The sequence below is a fragment of the Nothobranchius furzeri genome, chromosome 2 (genome assembly GCF_043380555.1).
Source record: "Nothobranchius furzeri strain GRZ-AD chromosome 2, NfurGRZ-RIMD1, whole genome shotgun sequence".
Lineage (NCBI taxonomy): Eukaryota > Metazoa > Chordata > Actinopteri > Cyprinodontiformes > Nothobranchiidae > Nothobranchius > Nothobranchius furzeri.
Genome location: NC_091742.1, coordinates 77,753,688 through 77,774,134, shown reverse-complemented (window position 1 = coordinate 77,774,134; position 20,447 = coordinate 77,753,688). Strand labels below are relative to the sequence as shown.

At 40.1% G+C, this 20,447-nt stretch overlaps 2 protein-coding genes across 5 annotated transcripts in view; both read right to left on the bottom strand.

Moving 5' to 3' along the window:
• The window catches only part of LOC129165515 (zinc finger protein 121-like), a 133,094-nt gene that overhangs the window by 100,311 nt on the left and 12,336 nt on the right, over positions 1-20,447 (bottom strand). The gene's annotated exons all lie outside the window — the stretch shown is intronic.
• LOC129155794 (uncharacterized) lies at positions 2,255-20,048 on the bottom strand. Of its 3 annotated transcripts, XM_070548002.1 has the most exons (4): positions 9,581-20,048; positions 9,323-9,478; positions 8,593-8,682; positions 2,255-7,181 (listed from the first exon to the last, which is right to left on the bottom strand). In XM_070548002.1, exons 1-4 carry the CDS (start codon positions 10,550-10,552, stop codon positions 6,867-6,869), a joined length of 1,533 nt encoding a protein of 510 aa, XP_070404103.1. In that variant the 5' UTR covers positions 10,553-20,048; the 3' UTR covers positions 2,255-6,866. The 3 variants fall into 3 exon arrangements, with proteins under 3 accessions (XP_070404103.1, XP_070404102.1, XP_070404104.1); XM_070548001.1 differs by having other exon boundaries at positions 9,323-20,048; XM_070548003.1 differs by having other exon boundaries at positions 6,956-7,447; positions 9,323-20,048.

The following is a 20,447-nucleotide window of genomic DNA, read 5'->3' as shown; positions in this document are numbered from 1 at the left end:
CATCCAGTGTTTCCCCTAGGAATTTTTCCAACTGTGGTGGAGGTGGTGTTGGGGGGGGGGATGACACGTCTCACCTTTCTGTTAATATTGTTTTATTTGATGCACTCCACTTAGAACTGCACCAATCCAGCGACTGCTGCATTTTAATAACTAGTATTAAAGGTGAATACACCAATATTTGCACAAGAATAATTTCTGTTTTAAACTCTCAGTGACACACTTTGCAGGGTGGATTTGGCATTTAATTTTTCTTGGCGTCTGTAAAAACATCTTCTTTTTCCCCCTTTATTTGACTCTCTGCCCCCTTTATTTTGGTCCAAGATCATTACTGGGCTGGCCTTATTAAAAACGTTCTACACCCCTGCTTAGTAGACTTAATGAAGTATTTTTAAGCCAGTATAAAAATGACTGAAACACAAATTTACATATTTGGCATTACTGACCAATATTTTTTATTTAATTTATTTGTTAAGAACATCATGATGCATTACAGTGAACATTATAATAAGCTGGGCGGACACTGTGCGACTTTTTCACTCGTAACACAGCTTCAGCTCAAACTGTACGACTTCAGCGCAGGGTAGATCTCACGAGTCATGTGCTCACACTGTACGTCTGGTAGCAGTAGCGGTTTTAGGCACGGGTAGACAGGGCAGTTGCCCGGGGCGGCATTTTTTCATGACACAAAAGGGGCGCACAAGCGCTGAGTAAAAAAAAAAAAAAGGAAATCTGCGCCGCACCGAGGTTTTCTATTATCTGTCATATGACAGTGTCTGGATTGGAAACAGCAAGTTGGCGCCCCCTGCAGCTGCAGGCGCTCCTGCTGACTGAGAACGTTCACGTGCACCGTGTGTCTATGAAGAACAGGAAGGGGAGGGGTGCGGCGGGGGAATTCACCTCTGCGTCTTTCCCAAATGAAATGAGCGGGCAGGGGCTGAATCAACTGTATTAACATGGCTAAAGTCAATAACATCTCAACGTTCTTCCATATTTGATTCATAATATCATAAACACAGGCCTATCATTCTTTCAGGTTTCTCTGAATTGTGTGAAATGGCCGAATAAAAAAAAGGAAAAACAAAACGATTTTGTGGTCAGCCCCCCATCAAGGTCAAATTGTTTAGTCCTGACTAAAGGAAACTTACTGAGTCAGGAGCCAAACAGAAGAGATGAACATAAAAAGGCTAAAACCACCAGGTGCCCCATTCAGGGGAAAAAAAAAAGAAAAAAGAGGAGAAAGATAAAGGTATGTAGCTCTCATGATGCATGTTTTCAATTTTTTGAACCAGTTAACTGGGATTTTAACGGTTAAATGCGGTCAACTAATTGCTAACAGAGCTAATAGGGCTGAAATATTGAAACGAATATTCAAATGGTTCGAAAAAAGTCCTTGAATCGTTTTTTACTGATTCAAACTAGGATTTGTTAAATGCTCACTGCAGCCTGTGGCCTGCCTGAACAACAACAAACACATGTTGATCATGTTCACATAATTATAAATAAAACAACTCTACAAGCAGAAGAAAACTCCCCAGTCACCACTAACTATCCTGTTTATTTATTGCAGATGGCTGCACTGATTATTTTTTACATGATTTGTTCTGTAAAAGTTGGCATTTTTGGTAGTCTACAGTTTTTTATGTCAGTTTAAATTACAATTTCAGAGGCAATTCTAAAATATTATGGATCATGATAAAGATCTATTGGAGTTCTACCCCAACTTTTGGACTGCTCTGCCAGTCACTGTGGCTCAAGCTGAGAGGAGCTTTTCAAAACTTGATCAAGTCATACCTGAGGTCAACTATGTTTCAGGGCGGCTCACTCACCTGGCTCTGATTAGTATCAATCACTCAGTAGGGGAGCAGATTTCATATGATGACATTATTGATGACGTTGCATCAAGGTTAGGTTTTAATTTTAGTTTGTGTTTTCTATTCTAAGTGCAATGCTGTAGTGATTATCTTTAGTTTGTTACGTGTGAAATATTTTTGCTATTTAGAATATTTATTATCTATTTTGTTCATATATTCCTAATATTTAGTTATTGTTTGTTTTTGTATATTTGATTCTATATATTTTGATACAGTATATAATGTATATTGCTTTACATTCTGACAACTTCATAGTAATTAATGTAAATATGTGCAACTTAGAAAAATGAATGTTCAATAGTCGTTCTAATAAAACATGCCTGTTTGTAGAAAACATGCGTGTGTTCATGCAGGTGGGGTGGTGTGGTGGTGGTGGTGGTGGTGGTGGTGGGGGGGGGGGGCGCTCAAAGGGGGCCTCGCCCGGGGAGTAATTCAATATAGAACCGCCACTGTCTGGTAGCAACACGTCGGACCTAAAAATATGCTAAAAATAGCAGTTTTTACACAACACGTCAGACTTTTTGGTTTTGCCTGTTGTCCTTTGGGAGTGCTGCAGGAGGACACACAGGGATTCATGGGGGCTGGATGAGGAAAACGAAATAAAGTAAATCTGTGTTTTGTGATCAGTTTAATTTGACATGAACACGACAAACACGCTTTCTTGACAATCTTGGTGAGTAAAAAAAACGTGTAGAAATAAAAACGAACAACATGTGTTATTAGGGAAATAGCGGGTGAGCGGAGTTGATGCAGGATTGCGAATGCGCCGTGAGCGGTTCTGCTACTTTTTGGGTCGCAGCCGCTCGCTGCGCTGCTTCAACCCTCATGAGGAACGAGATAAATACCAAACACTCCAGAAGTCCGTGCGAGTCACAATTGCTGATTGGTAGCTGGTCACGTGGTGTTAATCGCCTCTCGTAACCCCCTGTACACTACACGACACTCAACGCTAAATTCGCCCCGATCTTGTGGATTCTCGCACGAGTGGAAAATCTGCTCAAAAAAGTGAAAAAGTCGCACAGTGTCCGCCCGGCTTTACTGTCTGTGTGTGTGTGTGCGTTGATGCCTGGGCCGAGCTGACGGAGCTCCCGGCTGCAGTTTTGTGTGTAGGAAGGGGCGGGCGCTCTATCTGACTGCCCAATCACAGAGCGTGAAGACAGTCAGTTACCCAATGAGGATTTCATTCAGCACGATTACAGATATTTACGAGTTTTACACTCGTTTCTTGCTCGTATTCGCCAAAAATGCTTTATCCGTACGCTCATAGCTGTAACCACCCTGCCCTGCCTACTCCTCCTTGCTACCTGCCGGCTGTGATCACAAGCAACAACACAGTAGTTCCCGCTGCTTCTTCGGGAAATGGCGCAAAAAAAAAAAACATCAATAAAACTTGGGATGTTGTAGGTGTGGCGGTGGGATTTCAGCCGTGGCGAGCCGCCACGGCTACGCCTATGTAAGGGAAACCCTGACATCCCTAGGTACCAGTAAATATTTCTTGTTACTACTACTTTAATGATACTTGGTTTTTGATGGCGGTAACTCAACAATACTTTGGTTCAAATTGAATTGGTATGAGGCTGAAACGACAGAGTACTGTCCAACAGAACACCAAGGCTCTTAACCTGATCCACACGAAACAGTGACATTCTCAAAGACTAAAGAGAAGCTGCCAGCCTTCCCCAGAGCAGATTTCGTACCCATGAGAAGCACCTCAGTTTTCTTAGGGTTAAGTCATAGGAAGTTCTTGGAAAACCATGACCTGAGTTCTGGCAGACATTCAGTGAGAGCTACTGGAGGAAGAAGAGTAGACGGAGAGGTGGAAACATAAAGATGAGTATCATCAGCATAACAATGAAATTGGAGCTTGAAATTCCTAAAAATAGCCCAGAGGGGAAGCAGATAAACTATAAAAAGAAGAGGGCCAAGTACTGAACCTTGAGAAACCCCTGAAGCAACACCAGATGGAGAGGAAGCAAAAGTCTTCATTTGAATGATGTGAGTCCTGTCAGAGAAATAAGAGTAGATGCCAACCTAGCCAACAGAGTGGAGTGAGAGATTGTATCTAAAGCAGCACTAAAATCCAAAAGAACCAGAATGGAAATTACTCCATAATCGGCTGCCATTAGCAAATTGTTAGGGTTATTTTGATGAGGACAGTTTCTGTACTGTGATGAGGACGGAAACCTGACTGAAACTGTTCGAATAGATTATTGCGAGTTAAATGTGAATGGAGCTGTGAAACTAGTTTTCTCCAGGATTTTTTAAAGAAAAGGGGGATTAGAAATGGGACTAAAACTATTTAGGTCATCTGGATCAGCCCCAGGTTTTTTCAGTATAGGGCTAATTATAGCTGACTTCAGTGACTGATGGACATCACCAGTAACAAGAGAGGAGTGGATAACAGATATAATTGGAAGCAAGGCCGACACAGAAGTTTTAAGTAAACTAGTAGGGATGGGATCCAGAAGACAAGTGGAAGATTTGGAGCTACGGATAAGGTCTGCAATCTGAAGCAGAAGGAAGCTCAAACTCTGAGAATGTGGAAGTCAGAGGAAAGTGTTCATCCGAGACAAAGACACCAGAGGGAGCCCACACCCTGGTGATTTTTTAAAACCTTTTCATTAAAAAATGCTATCAGCGAGTTACAAATTTCGACTGAATAACAGTGTGAGGGTAAAGAGTAAATCATGAATAAAACATTTGATAGTGTAGAAGAAACATCTTTTACATTATCTGATTTAGTAAGTATCTATAGAAGATAATAAAATGCTTTCAGGTCACCATCACCAAAAAGAAAATATTTTTCTTCCTTTGACTGGAGGCCTTCATAAACCTGCCTCCTTTCGGTAGTCTGTTTATTGTTAAGTACACCGACACAAGGTCAAAAGATAAAACCCAACTTATCAAAAAAAGTCTAATTCATGATAACCTTTTACCCTGTTAAGCTAGGCATACACTGAGACTTTTCCACTTTTTTAAACCAATTTTCCCCTTGTGCGAGAACCTACAAGATCAGGGCGAATTTTGCGCTGAGCGTTGTGTAGTACACAGGGGGTAACGATACGCGATTAACACCACATGACCAGCTACACTGTAAAAAAAGATTTGCTGACTCAACTTGACTCAGTCTAGTTTCCTTGTTGCTTTGACTCAGTTAAGTTTTGTCAACTATCACGATCAAGTCCAGAATACTTAATCAAAGGCGTTGAAGCAACTTAAATTAAGTTGACTTGACTATTCCTATTAAGTATACTGAACTTAAAATTATTAGTCAAAATAAACAAATAAAAATCGATATTAAGTTGAGTTAACTTTTTTGTTTTTGTTAACCCAACTTGACTCAGTAAAGTTTCCTTGTTGCTGTGACTCAGTTAAGTTACATCAACTAACTAATTGTAGTTCAAAGCACTTAATAAGAGCTAATGTGTCAACTTTAATCAAATTGGTTTGACTGCTCATTACAATTATAAAGAAATAAAAAACATGTTGGTTAAACTTAGTTTATTGTTGTTTTCAAACTCCTAACAAGTTGAATTGACTTATTATTTATATTTTTTTTTACATTTTTTGTAACAAAATAGACAAAGTCATTAACAAATTGTTTCTTAAAACATGCCCTTTTGAAAATGTTTACTCTTAAAAATAATTCAAGCCTTAACCAGAAAAGGTAAGACATTAGAAAAGCCTAATGTAACAAAGAAGTAAAATGTCTTTGCAAAGGAAAAAAAAAATAAAAAATAACATTTTTGAATAAAAATCTTTAAACAAGATGTGCAATCTCATAACAAGTCACAACAACAATTTAAACATCATTAAACATTTTTGCTGTGTCTAGTGACTAACTGCATTTTTTCGTTTCTTTTTAAAACACAGAAAAGGCTTTTTTACCTTGCTGACAGTTTCGTCTGCTGACTGCAAAACTTCATTAGAGCTGGGACGTTGATGGTGGCGTCACTAAATGCGAAGGAAGTGACACCACTATCAGCGTCACAGCTGTGAGGAAGTTTTGCAGTCAGCAGACAAAACTGTCAGCAAGGTAAAAAAAGCCTTTTCTGTGTTTTAAAAAGAAACGAAAAATGCAGTTAAAAACAACACTTGTACATTTGTCACTGAAAATTTTAAGATGTATGGTTTAGTCACCACCAAAATTAACTACTGCACACATTTCTGTGCAACCGGTTTAACAAAATCATGTTATACTCACATCTCCATCTTAAAGTGATACTTCACATTTTTTGACATGAAGTTGTATAGCTTCCTCACCACCAACATAGTGCATTAATTTACATCTCAAAAATAAATCTGCATGAATTTCCAACTTGATATTACGTGGGATATCAATTGATATTACACTCTTTGCATTGAAATCGATGCAAAACTTGCTCTGACTCCCCTCCTCCTCTAGATCCGCTGCTAGGAAAGTCACACAGCTTTATTTTTGAGATGTAAATTAATCATGCTTTCAATGGCAAATTGTTATGTGAGGCTGAAGTGCAGATACCGTACTCCAAACTAGCCAGGACTATGTTCTGGAATCACTTCTCCGGGGCAAGTCTCTGGCCAGGAGAAGGAAGGGGAAGATGTGTTAGTGTTAATGCACTATGTTGGTGGTGATGATGCTATACAACTTCATGTCAAAAAATGTGAACTATCCCTTTAAAGTCTTAAAAGTGAAAGGTTTTATGAGGATAACAAACTGAACTGAACCTTTAATACATGTTGACTTTCATTTCAGTTTTTTTCTTCAAGTCAGTCACACTGCAGCTGATGCAAACAGACGATACACTATAAAACAGTATCAGAGTTGAATGTTGGATTGAAGAACAGACTATTGAATACACAATACAGAAACCACAATAAACAACAAACTGAATTTACCATGGTGACATTACTTAACCTCCATTTCACCTGACCCAAACAAAGAAACAAACAAACAAAAAAACACCACAAATTATTTAAAGACCAAAAGTGATTGGTTCATCCCAAGCAGTTGCTTCACTTGAGAAGTGCATTTTTCAGGGAATGGACCCTGGCAGAGCATGAGTCGATCCCAAGTCCCATGAAAAGACGCTGAATTACTTCAAAAGTGTATTTCATGTCTTTGGGATAGTTGAGGTTCAGCACATACATCAGTCCCATCAGTGTCATGAAAGCATTAGGTAGGTCACGTAGGTGACGAATCACAATGTTTGCCTCAAGCACAATGGCAACATCAACAAAAAATGATGGTAGTGGTTCACTGACATCTTCTAAAACAAGAAGGATTCCTACCACTATTCCCTTGATGAGATCATCTTCAGCATCAGTTGGCTTAATGGAGAAAAAAAAGAACAAATACAACTTTAGGAATAGAAAAACAACTTAGAATAATTGTTCTGCAGATTATTTTGTACTGTTAACCCTTATACATCATTAGGGACATTATTGTAATTTTGGGCAATAGAGGAAGTGTTGTTTTTCCCATCTTGCTGTTAGGGGTGCAGCAGGCCATCATTGATCAGTGAGCCAAATGGATCTCTCTCTTTGGTTTGGCATGCATGCGGTCCTTTGGATCGGTCACGTGGAGGGAGGAGGTGCTACACAGCACAGCACAGCAATAGCATTATTAGTATAACAATAATAATAATAATAAATATTATTATTATTATTATTCATGATCCATTTACCGTATTTTCCGCACTATAAGGCGCACTTAAAAACCTTTGATCTTCCCCTGAACCGGAAGTGCGCCTTTTATGCGGACGTGAGTGAGGCCAGCCACATCTTTTTTTTTTTAATAAATCTTTATTACTATCAATATCAAACAGTACCGTACAGTAATTTAAGGCCAGCCACATCTGCGTCCGCAGGAAAACGAAGAGCCGGCCCATAGCACCGCCCACCCTCACCAAATAAGGTGCGGCACTGCTCCACGCAGTTATACCGGTAACTATGGCACCAACAAAGAGACACGCTTATGAGGCAGAGTTCAAGCTCAAAGCCATCGCTCACGCCGTTGAGCATGGAAACAGAACAGCAGCGAGAGAATATAACATTAACGAGTCGATGGTCCGCAAGTGTAGAAAGATGGAAGACCAGCTGCTGCTGAAACACCACAGAAGCCCCCCCCCCCAAAGGAAAACAAAATCTCTTCGGATTTACACGATTCACGTGAACACACCATTTGGCTTTAAAAATGGTGATTTTCACCAAAAAGCTACAAGTTTGCACGTATGAGACAATTTTATGATCATTAAAATTTTCAAAAGTTTGTGAGGTTGTGCCGGCAGTTGGGTTTGTGCCGTAAAGCCGTTCCGCGTTATAATTTCTGTTGTAAAGTACTCCACAAAGACATAAATAGCTGCGTCGCAACCGCAGATAGGACTGGCGCCTCGGTGCTTCTGGGATGCGTCGCAGCACTCCCTGTGTGGCCACTTCCATTAATTATAATGGGTTCTATTTAAAATCACAGTGTGGGCGCGACGCACTACGGCACGTCCGCCTCCAGTGTGCCCCACGCTTTAGGCTCCCAATTCACATAACACACCAGCATGCGAATGTGTGTGTGTGAATGGGTGGTTGACTGATTGCGTTGCTTGGGGGGAGGGGTGGTTGTAGAACCCTAGAAAGTGCTATACAAATACAAGTCATTTACCATTTACCAATTATGATCAGAAAAAAATTCACATGTTCCTATTAAATATGTATTCATGTATGCATTTAAATCACAAATGTTTCTTACCTCACATATCTTCAAGAGTGTGAAAGGATTTTCTTTCATGTACCATGGCAGGCCCAGCAACACAGGAGTCCTTTTTCTTAGGTTTGATGGCTGTGAAAAAGAAAGATATTTATATTTGTATTACTTCTTTATTTCAACTAGTATCTGAATGCAGTTTAAAAGTTTCCTCTTATTCAAATGAAACGATTTCACTTTAGTGCTGCCACGATTAGTCAACGCGTCACAACGACAAACAAAATGGTCAACAATAAATTTAATAGTGCACACGTTGCTTTTTCTATGAGCATTTTTTAAATCTCGCCTGCTCTAGGCACATACGCAGTAGTCGTCATCTGGGTCAGCCCATACTTGCCAACCCTCCCGATTTTCCTGGAAGTCTCCCGATTTTCAGTGCCCCTCCCGGAAATCTCCCGGGGCCGGGAGTTATTTACTGTAATATACTTATTACAGTTAAAAAAATAAAAGCGTTTCTCCTTTTCAACGGATGAGTATGTTACAAAGCCAAACACATGCACATCGTAGCAAGCTAACATGCTGACCGAGGCCTTTTTGAACATGTTGGCTTCCTGGTTCTAAAAGCTATACTTTTATTAATGACACGATTAGTCGACAAATCGTCAACAAAACTGGCGATTGTCTACTATTAAAATAGTTGTTTGTGGCAGCCCTGTTTCTCTTTAAAAAAATTAAGAATTAGGACTATGTTCCGTGTCAATACAATTTAACTTACATCGTTGTCGAGACTCTCCAGCAAAGACATCAACTCCTTGTTTCCCTCAAAATGCTTTGACCTATACAGCAGAAGCAGTTTCTGGAGATTGCCATCTAGGCCCTCATAGAAATAATTGATGTCCACTGACATCAGACGTGTGAATTCCTTGACAATCTTTAGGGAGATGACAAATAAAAAAAAATGTAAAAGGGTTATAAAATACATTTTAAAATGGTAACTATATATACATTTAGATAGCAATAACCTAAAACACACCTGTCTTTCAGTAAAAAGGGCAGACCATCTGGCTTTCATTTCCACTACAGGTGGCTCTTCTTCTACTATCTCCTTTCTTCTCAGAGCAAATGTGGCATTCATGCCACTGTCAATGAAATCCAAGTTTGGCTTTGCTTTCGCCATTTCTTGGGAAAGCATCATTCGCTCCTCATCCAGTTTTTTTATATCTCTCCCTTGGGGAAGGTCTGGTAGAAAGTTTGTTTCCGACCTTCTGGGTTTTTTTACTTTGTTTCTTCTTCCTCGTGTATCCCCTGAACCTCTCTTATCAGAGTTTATCTTCAGTTCCTGACAGCCAGCATCTCTTAGCTTCTGCCTGTAATTGCCCATCTTAAATTTTAGACTTATTTTCCATCCATACCATCCTGATGTGGAACCTGGTTCTTTGAGGCAAGGGTGTTTTTCAACAAGGCTGTGGGCTGCTTTTTCAAAGTCTTCATTTGCAGGGTATGCCTTAAACGAAAACATTGTTTCTGCCATCTTATCCAGGATTTCAGACTTCATATCTTTTGAAAGAGTTAAAAGTTTTCCATGGGATTCAAAAATTTCATTTCCCTGCCTAAGCCTAAGTTCTACATCAAATGAAAAGGTGGGAACTGGAAATACTGTTGGCCACTGCTGAGAACGTCCTGAAAAAGAAACTGATTGGCTGCTACTTGTGGATGTGGAGGAGGAAGCTGACAATGTTAAATCAGAACTACAAGAGTCCAAATATGGCTCAGCGGAATCAGGGCAAAAGATGACTTTCAGTGTTGCCTTGTCCTTTGAAAGATCATCAACACATGTCAGGTTACAAAAGTCTTTAAAGTCTGTGTCTTCATATTGAAGGTCAAAACACTGGTTCAGCTGCAGTTTGTTTTTTACATCCAGCTTAAGGTCTTCAACTGATTTAGGAACAGAATCCAGTCTTATCTTTCTGATGTCCTGAGGTGAAAGTATGACACGCAGCAGCATCTCTTTTGAGGCACCACCTTTGTTTTCTGTGAAGTATGCAAAAACACAAAAATTATTTAATGACAAGCTTTTGCTTTCTAAAATGTAGAGAAAGAAATCCTGGAAATTTTATTGCAGGGTACAATAATTTGTAAGTGATTTTGAAATGAAAACTAAATTATTCAAAAAGAAAAGGTCACAAATCTAACAAAGCAGCAGCACAGCGATGAGAACTTTCAAATAAGCTAGAAACATACACAAGCACATTCAATGTAGAAAAATAAAATCTGAAAATATTCCAGAAGGGTAGGGCTGCTCAATTTTTTATCTCAATTATAGGGATGTAACGATGCTCCGAAAATCAATTTGAAATCCGTGAAAAGTAGTTTAAATATCCATCGTTGTAGAAAAAAAGGAAAACTGATTTACAACGACCACATATATTACATTTATTATTATTATTATTATTATTATTTATTATAAAGTGTGGGTAAGAATTAGCCTGGCAAGCCAGACTAAATAAATGTATTATTTAGTCTGGCCACGCTCCATTGACGGCTCTCGGTTGTTGGGCGGGTTCTACCGTTGTCTTTCAAATGATCTCCGCATTCCACTGGACAATGAATGTGACATACTCTTGTGTCACTCTGTTGCATCATCCCACCCACCAGGCATATAGAGTGCCCTGATTGGCCCACAAAGCGGATAAAGCTCTGTGATTTGTTCACTAAGCAGATAGAGCACTATGATTGGCCCACCATTATGGACCAATCACAGCTCTTTATGTGTTTGAAACCTCTCTAGAGAGCTGTGATTGGCCAGCCAGAGTCCTGGTAGGAGCTGCTGAGGTTCCAATGGAGCGTGCCTAGACCAAACTTTGCAAAGCAAGAATTTGGTCTAGTTCACTAGGCTAGGTAAGAATACTTTTGTAAGGCACTTAAGCCATGCAACACTGACTTGCCCAAACTAAACATACAAAGCAGTTCAATTCTACCTTAATGAAGTAGGAAGGCTTTTGGTGTCACGATCACTTTTCCTGCTCGTGTGTATGGATACAAAGGTTGAAATCCATTTAGTTCATGTGGTTCTACAATCTGAAGCACAGAAGGCTGCTTTTCCACAAGCTCATAGCTCTGTAGGTGCTCCAAGTACCACACGTGATATGGTGCAATGATGAATGACACTTTCCCATCTATTATCGCAATTTTCAACAACTTCCCAAAGTCTGGTAATCCGCTTGTGTGCCCCTTGGACAAAAACATTCCCTCAGAATACTTTGTGCCTTTTACAGAAGCATGGGTTGCTAGAGAAACAAATGTAATATCTCCATATTTCAAAATTAATGCCTGTTTCATATTGTCTTTCAGAGTTTTAGGGGAAACAAGTGAACAACGTTGAACTTCCAGATCAGGTTTAAAAAGACTAGGCAGATTGAGATAGTAGGCTAATGTGAGTTGCTGTTTTGTTGCCAAAGTTAGCAAAATGTTTTTGAAATTGTGAGAGGTATGGATAACCCTTTTAAAAAAACTGTGTTTTGCCTCAAACCTAATGGTCCAAAAATCCACAACAGGCCCAAATCTTCTAATTAGGTCTGGGTAATGTTCTAAGTAATGGTGTTTTGGCAAGAGGTGAAAATCTGGAAATACCTCTTTCAACAGACACCTGTGATCTGAAATTTTACACCCAAGGTATGACAATGACTCTTCTGAAAAGTAACAGCTAGCCAAAAGTTCCACTATTTCTTTCAAATCCAGAATAATTTGCCAGGTTTTGTCATTTTCAGGTATAAGATGACCAATCATTAATGGAAGCAGCCGTAAAAGCGTCCAGTTTTCATGACAGTTTCCACTGATGGAATTTTTCTGAGCAAAAGATTGTGATATTGGTTTTGGTCTATTTATTTTATCTGTAAACTTGAATGGGAAAGATTCAATGATGGAATTCAAATGATCTAATGTAAAGTACTGCTTTGATATAAGATTTTTCAGACACAAGCCTAATTCTTTAGGAAGAATACCTTCAAAAACATCATGCATAAAATCAGGAGGAAATCCTTGGATGGAGTGAAAATATGAAAGTAGGTTGAGAACACAGTCTCTTTTTACTCCATTAACTACATCTAACTGCTGACTTTTCAACTTCTGTAAATCACTTTCGTAGGTCTCAACTGTTCGCAGAGGGAACACTCTGTCCTTGACCTCAAATGTGTCAATATCTTGCCGGCTAGCTAAGCAAAACCGGCAAAATTTGTCAACATTAAAACTTTCTTGGAAACCAGCTAAAGAGTGAGCCCCTAAGTTGTCTGCTGACACATAAAGCACAGTTCCTCTTATAGTTGTTCCCAGTTTCTGAATGTACACACCTTGTTGTTCAAGTATTTGCAAGTCTTTAATCAGTGGTTGTAGAACTGCATCATATCCATGTTTTTTAACATCACTACTGTGACACAGACAAGCAAGATAGATTGACTGCACAGACGACCTGCAATCCAAAGGCAAATTTGACAAGACCCAGTATACAGCGCAGACTTTGTGGATTTTTTTGGATGTCCCTAGTGGGTTACAGGTTTCAAACTCATCTATATAAAGCCCCAGAGCAATTCGTAGATCTTCAGATGTAAAGAAAGTATTGTCTTTGTAATATGAACTGTCCCTGTATGTTTTATACTGGCAGTAGTGGCCCTTGGTTCTGCTGTGCTCAGCTTCAATAATTTTATCTAACACATCATTACGATTTAGTAATTCAGACAGCACTTTTAAAATTGGAATATATGCAAATTTACGATGCAAATGGGCATCTAAAATATATTCTACTGCCTCAATTACTTTAAAATGGGTCTTGTAGTATGTTGTTCTTTTGTAATCGGAGCAAAAAGGGCCGTTCCTTGACAGAAAGCTTAAAGGGTTAGCTTTTTTAACAATCTCTGTTATAGCTGCAGTGACAGAACTATTAACAACACAATTATGTTTGGTTATAACATTTTCAATAAGTTTTGGGTTGAACTCTTCTAAAACTAAATTTAAATTTGTTAGCTCATTTATTATTTCCTGAGTAGTTGCCTTTGAAACATGTAAAATTGTTTGCATACGCAGTAGGAGGGAGGCAAATTGGTGCTGAAGTAAATCACTTAGATCCTGATCATTTAATGGCTCTTCAGTTGTTAACGCATGAGAATCTGACTCTATCTGTAATTCATTTTGAAAGCCCACATTCACCAAAGCGCAATTCCTATGCAAGTTTGAACGAAATTTTTCTACAGAACACTGTTGATGCTTCTTACATTTATGCGCACGAAAAGTGCTATACACATTTGACTGAAAATCACAGTCTATGAATGGGCATTTCACAGTTTCTTTGTGGTTTAAGTGTTTTTTTAAATGTGCAAAATATTCTGTAATTGTGCAAGTCTCTGAAAAGCAGCAAAGTTCACAAATCAAATTTAAAGTAGCTGGATTTTCAGAGGAAGAACAGCTGTGATCTCTAGCTAAATGTTTCCTAAGGGAAGATTCAGTCCTGAAGGAGCACACACAGTCTGCATAAAGACATGGAAGAGGAAAATGTCTTGCCTGAGTACAATGCTTCAATTTATAATGGGTGATTAATGTGCGACGGTTTGGTGAGGAGAAACTACAGCACTTGCAGAACCATCTCATGAAGACCAACACCCAGAAACAGCCAAAATGAGTGGTGAAACCTGAAATAGACAAAATAATAAAAGGGAATCATCAATAATGAACAAACCTAGGAGTTAAAACAGTATTAAATGTTATATAGGTTCTAGCATTTGCATGCAACCACTAACTTCAGTAAACATACACATAACCATGCATGTAAGAGAAGGCAGACCTGATTAGGTTTATATTAATTAAGTTAAATTATTCAGTTGCTTTGGGATGGGGAATTATGTGGCTACCATGACTGGGTCCGCCTCTAAAAATGTTCTAGTAAATTATTTTACATTATTCACATGCTCAACAAAAATAAAAATATAACCTGAGATGCACAATACAGGCAATCATAAGTGTAAGCTTTATAATATTCTTTGCAACAAGAATAAAGTGCTCAGTTAATGTTCTTGTGTTTAAATATTTGTACTGGTGTTTAGTTCTTTTCATATTATCTCTCTCACTCACACACAGACGCGAGCGCGGACACAAACACGAGCCATCCTTCCTTCTCTGCAGCTCAGCAGTGCTCAGTGGTCTTCAACAAGCCCAAGAAAAAATAACTACACCCATGCGCGCGTGCCGCTTCTTAACGGTACACCATGGAGAAATATGTCCGGTACACGGTGTCTAGTTTGAGGCGCGAGTTCATAATCCCATCCTCTATTGTGCGGTCAGCTACACCGAACCGGACTCCGCCCGCTCCAAGTATGGCATATCAAACCCTAACCATCTCGGATGGAGAGGGAAAGGGTCAGCAGGCGAGCGGGATGAGAAAAGGGGTTACTCAAGCGGGAGAATGGAGTGTCAGCTAGCTTAACCGCACTGAGAGCGGGAAACCGCAGGCGAACGAGTGAGAGGAGAAAATGGGTTTTTAATGCTGTAAAACTCAAAGTTTTACATTTTCCCCCGAAATTTTCATAAAATCGATCGGACGAACAGGCAGACAATACCAACTTTTTTACCGGGTGGGGTGGTGGGAGTATATGTGCTCATAAACTAGCTAGTTCAACAAAATTAAACAGAAATATAGCATAAAATATTGAATTAAAATGACGAAATAGTAGAGTTAAAAACAAACATCCTAGTTACCGAATGTTAAGCCGAAATAAATCATTAAAAGATTAAAAGTATTGAATTAAAATATACTCACTCAGAATCTGAGGGACCAAGTCCAAGCGAGAAAGAAAATGGTGGTGACTTGTTCTGGAAATTTACCGAAGATTGTACCATGTGACTTTTACGTCACAATGTGGCGCATGCGTATTCTGTACAGATCGCCTACAACCAGTTATCCCAAGTAAACAGAAATTAATATTTGGAGTTTTTCTCTGTCTTTTTAAGTTGAAGTTCTTCTAACATATTTTCATCAGTTAAATGAGGTCATGTGTACAGTTAACTTGATTACATCAGCCCAAATGACTAAAACACTTTATCATTTATTACAGTGTACACATAAGCAACCATGAGTTTGCATGGATTTTTGGCGTGTTTGATATTTTGCTCATCTGTGGTAAGCAGGGTCCGAAATTAAATTTTTTACTCACCGGCCAAGTTGGCCGGTAGATGATGAAAATCTACCGGCCAAGCATATCTTTTACCAGCCAAAATTCTAAATGATTTAGATCTACCTAAAGCATGTTATTCTATATTATGTTGATTCCAAACTGAGTGACAAAATAATTAAAACATCAATGAATAAGAAAAACAACTCTTTTGTCATTTTTACTATTTATTTATTTATTTTAGAGATGTTTTTATGAACTCTTTCATTGAAATCTAGTCAGATTCCTTGTTTTCTCTGTCCATGAAGTCTGGCCTCCTGCTTCTGACACCGTCTTTGTGCCAAAGCATTACAAAGCATGAAAGTGTGTCAGGGTTGTCACGGTAACCGGTGTAGCAGTAAACCCCGGTAAAAAAGTTGACAATAATAATAACCGTCTTGTTTTTAAAAAAGAAAAATATTATCTCGGTGGATTACCGTGGCTGCGGCGTAGGCGCGGTGACCCTTACCAGCCACCGTATCATTTGCTGAAGAAGCCGGTGGCACATGCGCACTTAAGCACTCGGGACATTTATTATCCCTCAAAGAAGGAAGTATGGACATTTTTTGGATATTTGAAGAATGCCGAGGGACAGTTGATAGAAGACGGCTATACTTTTTGCAGCACGAGCAGAAAAAGTGTCTGTGAAAGGCAGCAACGCTACGTGGCCATCATAATGTAGCCATTGTCTCACGACTCCGCCATCTCCAGTTCGCCACTTTTCACAAAATCTTCTGGTTGCCACTGGTCCTGGTGGTTTTTCTTCCAGTTCGACGAGTTTTCTTTTGGAAGGCTGGCTGACTCCGGTTAAAAACCGCTACATTTCACCGCTAGTTTTAACACGAAGCTAACTGCTAACTTGATAAACTGACGTTGGAAATGACGTTGGATGCGGCGTTCACGTTTCGCGTACGTTTGTGTACGTTGGATGAAGGCGGGAGGAGTATCAGAAATCCATGGAAGATGACTGATAAACATAACTAATTTGGTGCAAACATTTACTCGCCAGGTGGCAGGTAGAGCTCAAAAATTTACTCGCCAAATAGAGTAGGGCTGCAACAACGAATCGATAAAATCGATGAAAATCGATTACTAAAAGCGTTGGCAACGAATTGCGTCATCGATTCGTTGTGTCGCACAACTCTTCCAAAAGCGTACCGCTGCTGTAGTAAAACAAAAGGTATAATAATTTCTTATTAATAAAACCTTGTTGCAGCACTAAAGCATAAAAATGAGATTTTGCATTAAATATGCAAAATATTTACATATGAATTGTTTTAGAGCCCTTTTATTGGCAGAATCTGATATTAATTTAGTTCTTACAAGAAATGGGTCCCAACGTGGTTTGTGTGGCGTTGTCATGGTGTGACGTCATAGGCACAGATTTCCTGTCCTCTTGTTTGGAAATGGAAATATGGTCACCCTATATTAAACAAACTGTCCACCCGGGCTTTTGCGCTGCACAGAGACGCTTCGCTGCCTATGACTTTGAACGTCAGTTGAGAGTCAGTCTCATGCAGACTGACCAATGAAGAGAGGGCCTCAAGTTAAGACCCTCTCCTCATTGGTCAGTCCACACGAGGTGGGTCAAAGGTTACTCTGGGCGGGTTACGTGTTGTCAGGCATTCAAGTATTGAGTATATTTACTGCATATTACAGTAAAATATTCTGTATGTGACCACATTATGGTGATCCTTGGGTCGTGATGATGGAGCCCTTGAATATTGTTGCCCAGGGTACAACAAAGTGTTAATCTGGCCCTGGTTCCGCCGTCACATTCCCGCAGAAACTGGTTGATCACACCGGGGCCAGACTACTAGCATGTGGTTTTACAACCACAATGTCCTCGGAAGCAAAAACGCTCTTAAAAGGGAGGGAGGAGTCCTAACTGTTGCTGCAGGCGTGTTGTGTGAGAGTGCAGTTATATACTGGTTAATATATTTTTGGGTTCAGTTGCTTTCATGTGGCCTAATGTGAGTCTATTTGGGATCATTGGAATGATCAGCAGCATTTCTTGATGTGACTTTATGGCAGTTGCCCAGGGCATCATCGCAAGGAGGATGGCATTCATTTACTTTTGTTTTATTTGGTATTTTTTCAGTCATTTTTGGAAATAGTGATCAATTTTGATTAATTCACAGCCTATGTTTAATTACATTTAAAATAAATGTCAACAGATGAGATCAAACAAAACAGATGAGAATTGCCCTTAAGCTGTTTAACTTGGACCAAGCATTTTAGGTCACAGATAGATGTAGCTTAGGGTCTCTGTCTATACACCTTATAAGACAATTTAGGTGATGGCATGTTGTTTTTCTGCTATTGAACTGTTTTCTAATAATGTTGTGTTAAATAAAGTGAAGGAAGGAGAGAAATAACGTTTCCCTAGCAGTTTTTAAAAATTTCCCCATGTAATCCGATTAATCGATTAATCGTGTCGAGACCCCGTCCGATTAATCGATTATCCAAATAATCGTTTGTTGCAGCCCTAAAATAGAGCAATTTACTCGCATTTGGCGAGTGGTGAGTGTTAATTTCGGACCCTGGTTGTAAGGATATTGCATTGTTGAAGTGGCGCTGTGAGCGGCTAAGACCCAAAAAGTACCCGTAACGCTCACAGCTCATGGACAAACATGTATCAGCATGGCTCGCCAGCTATTTCCCTAGTAACTCATTAACTGCCATTGATGACTAAAGTCTTCATTTTAAATCCATCCATTCATGGCCAATGACAACTTAAGTCATCATTTGCATTTTTTTACTGTGTGGGCATCGGAACGAGCCCCCGCACCGTGAGAACAAACATCTCAGCTCTAAAGCCGATCTTCATCTGCATAAGTCACACGTCACGTGACCAGGAAGCAGAAAATCCATGTGTTAGGAGATCGTTTTGGGCCGTTGCTGTAAAAAACGTAAGGCGCGAACCGGAAAAGCTTCTGCCGATCACAATTTGTCAACGGATTATGAAAGAACGGATAACGCTCGAAACGTGCAAATTCTTCCTGATGTAAGAGGTGAATCTACTCTTTCTTTTGGTAGTTCTGGCGTTGAGATCATCCTAGCGTGCAACGTTCTGTGACTCTTAAAAAAACAGTAAAAACGTTGAGAAACGCTGGCAGCGAAGGGCTTTACCGATCAGGAAAAGGCTGGCAGTGAATGAGTTAACACACGTTGGTCGTTCTTATTTATACACTTATTTAACGCACACAATGACAAGGATTGTCAACAACGTGTGTTTGCCATGTTTATGTCAACTTAAACTGATCACTAGGGCTGCAACAACGAATCGATAATTTCGATGAAAATCGATTACTAAAAGCGTTGGCAACGAATTGCGTCATCGATTCGTTGTGTCGCACAACTCTTTCAAAAGCGCCCCCCCCCCTTCCCGCCCGTCGTTGCGCGCAAGTCAGATCAGCGCGAGGGAGAGCTGCAGATCAGCGCGAGGGAGAGCCGGCAGATCAGCGCGAGGGAGAGCCGGTACCGGCAGATCAGCGCGAGGGAGAGCCGGTACCGGCAGATCAGCGCGAGGGAGAGCCTGCAGACTTTCGTCATCGATTCGTTGTGTCGCACAACTCTTCCAAAAGCGCCCCCCCCCCCCTTCCCGCCCGCCGTTGCGCGCAAGTCAGATCAGCGCGAGGGAGAGCTGCAGATCAGCGCGAGGGAGAGCCGGCAGATCAGCGCGAGGGAGAGCCGGTACCGGCAGATCAGCGCGAGGGAGAGCCTGCAGACTTGCGCTGCTGCGAACCGGTTCCGCATTGTTGCGCAGCGATCCAGGCAGCTGCTTCCAGTGCACGGTCCATTCTCAAAGTGGCGCAACCAAAAAACTATAATTAGCACACGATCGTTCTTGTCTGCACATGTTCTCTATTTTCTGTCTTATTTGTGCCTGAAGCGTGCGGAGCTCATCACCTGTGCTGCGGTGATTTCACCTCACTGACGCAGCATCGAAACACGCTCTGCGCTTTGTGGTCAGGAGATCCCTTTGATCTGCTCAAAAGTAACTGATGAGGTGAAAAGGTAAGAATCCAGGCAACAGATTTTCTGGAGAATTATGAGGAGATGCAGGAAGATGAGAGACAGACAGGACAGGAAAATAGTTAAATAAAAACAAGAAAACAAAACAAAGTGTTGAAAAGTAAAATGCAGGTAGATTTATCTCCACTACACGCTTCTACCAGTAAAAAACAATAAGTTATACACATGTCATATTTATACATCTGATACAATTAAGATCACCTTCAAAACTCAGTCACACACCCAGGGCCGTTTCAAGACATTTTGGGGGCCAAGGCAAAATGCCCCCCCCCCCCCCCCCCCCCCCCATAACTGGGCTCCCCAGAAGCCTCTGTGTAATTCATACCCTCTCCAGGAGTATTAGTTATACAGTGTTTATAAAAGCCCCTCAGACATCACTGACATGTTCTAATATTATCAGATGAAAAACTAAATTATCACACATGCTGTCTCATCTGCTTCTTTTCTAAACCTGCAAAATGTAACAAAATCATTTGAAAGCCACTATTTGTGGATTCTCTGAAAGTTTCCATGGAGTGTGTGACAACTTATTTTTTCATTGATCCTATTGTCTAATCTCCCAGCTGAAACAAGCATCCTTAATAATCTGTACACAGGAAGCTTACCGATGGTGTAGTAAAACAAAAGGTATAATAATTTATTATTAATAAAACCTTGTTGCAGCACTAA

Excerpts from the sequence above, each read along its gene's own strand:
- LOC129155794 (XM_070548001.1), bottom strand. The coding sequence starts at position 10,552 with ATGCTGCTGCGTGTCATACTTTCACCTCAGGACATCAGAAAGATAAGA. Across the intron at positions 8,683-9,322 it reads TGGAGAGTCTCGACAACGAT|CCATCAAACCTAAGAAAAAG; the intron begins GTAAGTTAAATT and ends TCTTTTTCACAG. Across the intron at positions 7,182-8,592 it reads CACTCTTGAAGATATGTGAG|CCAACTGATGCTGAAGATGA; the intron begins GTAAGAAACATT and ends TTCTCCATTAAG.